A 5,338-nucleotide genomic window follows, 5' to 3' on the forward strand; every position below is an offset into this window, starting at 1 on the left:
GTATGGAACTGTATGCATTTACAAATACAATTATATATTATTTCTTTTATCTATTAAATTTGTCTGACTTTTTGTTAGTGATAGATGGTGGGTGTAGTTGTTTGTTGTTAAAAATTCAATGAGCAGAATGTTAAAACTCTAATATGTAATGATCCAGTATGACTGAATGTGCTTCAGCTGATCCAGGAGTAAAGAGCAGTTGAGTCCTTCAGGACTGAACACATCCTCCACAGCAGGGCAGCCCACATATGAGCCCACCCCCAAAACTATCTTCACTTACTTAATTTAATAATAAAAATATTTCTAATCATTTATAAATTTAACATTGATGATTCAATGCTACAAAATAATCAAATTTAAAAAGGTTCTACTTCACCTATTATACTGAGCCCCCCACCCCTCAGGTGCAAGCCCCCTGGAGCGATTTATGTGAACAGCCCTGCTCCACAGCTCAGGACAGAAAGTGAACTTCCTGTTTGTTACAGAGACATTCTGATGAAGATTAGAGTTAGTCTGGACAGACAGATCAGAGGACTGGGACATGTGGTGTTATTGATGACTGATTGATGATTGGTTGGTTTCATGCAGCAGATCTTGTGACTCAGATGCAGCAGTGCATTGTGGGAGATTTATTTGGTTTCATGCAGTAAACCAGACTGAATTAGTCTATCTGGTTCTAGCAGACGGAGGTTAGTCGAGGATCAGGACCAGGCTCTTGTTCTGGTTCTGGCTCACAAACCTGTGAGGAGCATTCATCTCCATCACGTCCTCCAGATCCAGGACCAGCTTCTCCAGCTCCATCAGCTGCTGGGCCATCTTCCTCTTGTCCCTGTCAAAGTCCTCCTGGTGGGTTCTGAGCTGGTTCTGGGAGTCCTGCAGAGCCTGCTGCAGGAGGAAGACCTGCTCCCTGACCTGCTTCAGCTCACAGTTCTTGTTCTCAAAGGACCAGTTCCTGTTTGCAGCTTGGACCCGCAGGCGGTCCAGCTCACTGGTTTTGGAGTTGAGCTGCCTGCGGAGGTCCAGAACCAGGTCTGCAGTGTCATTAAGCTGCAAGCTGAGACCTCTCAGGTGGTCCCGGAGTGATGAGATCTCCTCCTCCATCTCCACAACCTGAGTGGACAGCTGGTCCACCAGACGGACGTAGATCCTTTTCTCCTGGTCCAGACGGGTCACCTCATTCCTTTCCTCTGCCAGACTGGACCGGAGCAGACAGGCCCGGTTCTGCTCCTGCTTCAGAACTTCCTGCAGACCAGCCTCTCTGCTGCTCCTTTGGTCCAGCTTTTCAGAGACAGAGTCCTCCCCCTGCTGCTCTACCTGGACTAGGAGCTCCTCCCCCTGCTGCTCTACCTGGACTAGGAGCTCCTCCCCCTGCTGCTCTNTCCTCCCCCTGCTGCTCTACCTGGACTAGGAGCTCCTCCCCCTGCTGCTCTACCTGGACTAGGAGCTCCTCCCCCTGCTGCTCTGCCTGGACTTGAAGCTCCTCCCCCTGCTGCTCTATCTGGACTTGAAGCTCCTCCTCCTGCTGCTCTACCTGGACTTGAAGCTCCTCCCCACACTGCTCTACCTGGACTTGAGGCTCCTCCCCCTGCTGCTCTGCCTGGACTTGAAGCTCCTCCCCCAGCTGCTCTACTTGGACTTGAAGCTCCTCCTCCCGCTGCTCTGCCTGGACTTGAAGCTCCTCCCCCCGCTGCTCTACCTGGACTTGAGGCTCCTCCCCCTGCTGCTCTACCTGGACTTGAAGCTCCTCCCCCTGCTGCTCTACCTGGACTTGAAGCTCCTCCCCCCACTGCTCTACCTGGACTTGAAGCTCCTCCTCCATGCTGCTCCTCTCTGGGACCAGACATTGGTTCTGGACCTCCTGAGTCTCCAGGTAGGCGATGCTCTCCTTCAGGTGAAAACAGCCTCCCTCCAGACGGGCCTCCAGCTCCGAGCACCTCCTCTGAGCCTCCTCCAGTTCCTCTTTCACACTGCTCTCTGATTGGCTGACACTTTGCAGGACTTCCTGTAGCGCACACAGCTCCTGCTCCATCCTGGTCTTGAGGTTTTGTTGCTCCTGGTGGAAGTGATGGAGGTGCTGTGACTCCTCCCTGCTCACAGCACACAGCTCACATTACAGAAAAATATTCTTTATCTGCAAAGGTTTATTGGTTGTCTGCTTGTTTGTTTGTTTGTTTGTTGTTTTGTGAGACACATATTCAGCAGCCCTCCCATTTCCCGGTTTTAAAACCCTAACCTTGTGATGTCACCACCCACCTGACACGCATCACTTCCTGGTCCATCTTCAGCTTTAGCTCCGCCTCCAGCTGGTCCTTCTCGCTGCTCAGTTTCTGAACCAAGTTACTGATCTCTCTGGCAAAGTTCTGCTCAAGCTCGGCCCGCTCCCACTGCATCCTGAGAGAGAGAAAAGGACAGAAACTATGAGGAGAGGCTCATCGACCAATCAGAGACCAGAAAACGCAGAAGCTTGTCCTCACCTCCGCTCCATGCTCCTTCCTCCTCCTCCATTCTGGATCTGAGTCTGCAGTCTGTCCACACTCTCCTTCAGCTGCTTCACCTGCTGCGCCGCCTGATTCCTCTGCTCCTCCAGCTCGCTGATCTCCAGCTGATTACACAGGGTCAAAAATAAGATTTATGGAGCATGAACGACTGACCCCTGACATGACCCCATGCAGTGGTGGACAGTGCTAATCCAAAAATTAGCTCCGCAACTTCAAAAGCGCTTATGACATAGAAAAACTAGCAGAAGCTAATTTTAAAGCACAAGTTCAATTTGACACTTACTAGCTGGCAATAATTCATGTAAAATATATGTACAACACTGCCAATTAGCGGTGTATGAATCCTTTTACAACTTAATTCTACAACTACCGATAGCTGGGGATGTGATTTCCTGAAACAGACCTTTAGCTCCTGGTGTAAAAATTAAAACGTTGTTGAGGATTGCTAGTTTGGCTGCTGCTTTGTCTTTTTCTTTTGTTTGTTGTTGGTTTATTCTGGGTACATGACAGATTTGATTTGTGATGGGAAACGAAAGCACGGAGAACAGGAAACTATCTTTACTTCAAAATAAGAGCTTGGATTTTAAAGTTTTCCATGTAGTTGCTCCAGTTGACCACTAGATGTCAGTCTTCATCAGCATAACATCTTTAAATCATTTCTGAGTCTCTAACCCCGTTGCTTCGACCAATTACGTCAAGTATTGAGCTCCAGCGTTTAAACTTTATTTTTTTTAAAAGGAGCTCTGATTGTAAAGTAAAATAAATCAATACATACAAAATTTTAGTATGGATTACAAACGTTTACTGTTTTTACTGGGACAGGGAGTTCTAAACATTGCCTTCCTGCTACGTAAGCAGACACAAAGCATTGTGGGAAATCAGAAGCGTGACCCAAAGCAACAGTCAGCAGGATGTATACCTTCACAATAAGTGTGTTTATCTGGGAGGGGTGCTGTTGGATAGATCACATGTTGTGATTCATTGACAGTCATACCTRCTGCTGTTCAACATAATGATGACTGGTAGATAATTAGTTATTAGCAGTACTGCATTTTAATTTTAGAAAGCGCAAATCCGCTTATGAATTATAAAAATTAGTAAGTCCGCTAAAGCACAAATGAAATATTTAGGTCCGCAATTAGTGGATTTGCACTTTAGCGGGCTGGTGCCCACCACTGACCCCATGTCTCCTTTATCAACTGCACTTTGTTCTGAAAAAGATTTCTTAGAGACAAATTCTATTTGACTTTTGATAACCTGACCTTGTGTGCAGATAATGCTGACATGACAGTCTGTTACAAAAGGAAATAATCATCAACATTTTCTGTTACGATTGTCCTTTTTTTAAAGATATTTTTATTTCAAGTATGATTATTATTTCTGAACCGTCATTAATTTTCAGATCACTGTAAATGTAACTGTTCTTTTCTTTCTCCTGAGCAGAGCTGCATGTCTGTTTGACCACAGTGTCACTCTATCCTGTAAACACAATATTCTCTCTAAATGAAGGGTTATGTTTTTCTGACAGAGACCTGGTTACCTTTTGTTATGTCCAGTACGCACACAGGGAATATGTCACTGTTTTACTGACTCCCTGGCTGGAGTGTCGTTGCTGTTTTGTGACAGGAAGCCAAGCCGTCCCCTAACGGAGCTGCTACCTGCTCGACGTGAGGACCTGTGGGCAGTCCTTGAACTGGTGAGGACCCCCCAGCCAAGCTGCCCACCTCTGAGACATGCCTGTCCACAGCTGGGTGAGATGTAACCGTACCTTTTAAAGGCCTCACACAATGGTTCACAGGTCAATCCTGGGTAATAGCTCAGGCTCTTCCTTCTGCAGTAATAAAATGACTAATTCTTAATCTGACCAAAACCTTAACATCTTCTCCAAATTGCCAAAACTTATAGGTTTTAACCTGGTCTCTTGTTAATTAATCAATCATCTCCATTTTGTTCTGCTTATCCGAGGTCAGGTCGCAGAGGCAACAGGTCCAGGAGAGAAACCCAGACCCTCTCTGTCTCCCTGGAGGCACTTTCCAGCTCATCCTGGGGGACCCTGACATGTTCCCAGACCAGAGAGGATACATAGTCCTTCCAGCGAGTCCTGGGTCTGCCCTGGGACCTCCTAACAGTGGGACATGTGGAACACCTCTAAAGGGAGGCGTCCAGGAGGCATCACATGCCTGAACCACCTCAACTGACTCCTTTCGATGTGGAGGAGCAGCGGCTCTATTCCCCCTGGATGATGGAGCTCCTCACCCTGTCTCTAGGCTGAGTCCGGCCCACCCTCCGGAGGAAGCTCATTTCGGCTGCTTGTATCCACTTAACTGATAGAAGCAGCAGATATTTCCTTTGGTAAAAATATATTCTCATTCTATAAGGTTTAACATCCAGACCTTAGCTTAGACGTATAACATCATGTCTACAATCCTTTTCATCTCTAACTGCTTTGTGAACCTTATTGCTTCATCTTGTTGTTATTTTTACACTCTGTAGGTCTAAATATTAATAAGACATTTATAATATTATTTTACACTCTGTAGGTCTAAATATTAATAAGACATTTATAATATTATTTTACACTCTGTTGGTCTAAATATTAATCAGACATTTATAATATTATTTTACACTCTGTAGGTCTAAATATTAATCAGACATTTATAATATTTTACACTCTGTAGGTCTAAATATTAATCAGACATTTATATTATTTTACACTCTGTAGGTCTAAATATTAAACAGACATTTATATTATTTTACACTCTGTAGGTCTAAATATTAATCAGACATTTATATTATTTTACACTCTGTAGGTCTAAATATTAATCAGACATTTATATTAT

General features: G+C 45.2%; 1 protein-coding gene across 1 annotated transcript in view; it reads right to left on the reverse strand.

Annotated features, from left to right (window-relative positions):
- The window catches only part of ninl (ninein-like), a 109,538-nt gene that overhangs the window by 21,125 nt on the left and 83,075 nt on the right, over window positions 1-5,338 (reverse strand). The window contains exons 17-20 of the mRNA XM_014023609.1: window positions 2,475-2,602; window positions 2,254-2,391; window positions 1,400-2,087; window positions 740-1,347 (exon numbers count right to left, since the gene is read on the reverse strand). Of these exons, the coding sequence (XP_013879063.1) occupies window positions 740-1,347; window positions 1,400-2,087; window positions 2,254-2,391; window positions 2,475-2,602 (1,562 nt within the window). The remainder of the gene's footprint in view (window positions 1-739; window positions 1,348-1,399; window positions 2,088-2,253; window positions 2,392-2,474; window positions 2,603-5,338) is intronic.

The sequence above is a fragment of the Austrofundulus limnaeus genome, unplaced genomic scaffold, assembly GCF_001266775.1.
Source record: "Austrofundulus limnaeus strain Quisiro unplaced genomic scaffold, Austrofundulus_limnaeus-1.0 Scaffold380, whole genome shotgun sequence".
In the NCBI taxonomy this organism is placed as follows: domain Eukaryota; kingdom Metazoa; phylum Chordata; class Actinopteri; order Cyprinodontiformes; family Rivulidae; genus Austrofundulus; species Austrofundulus limnaeus.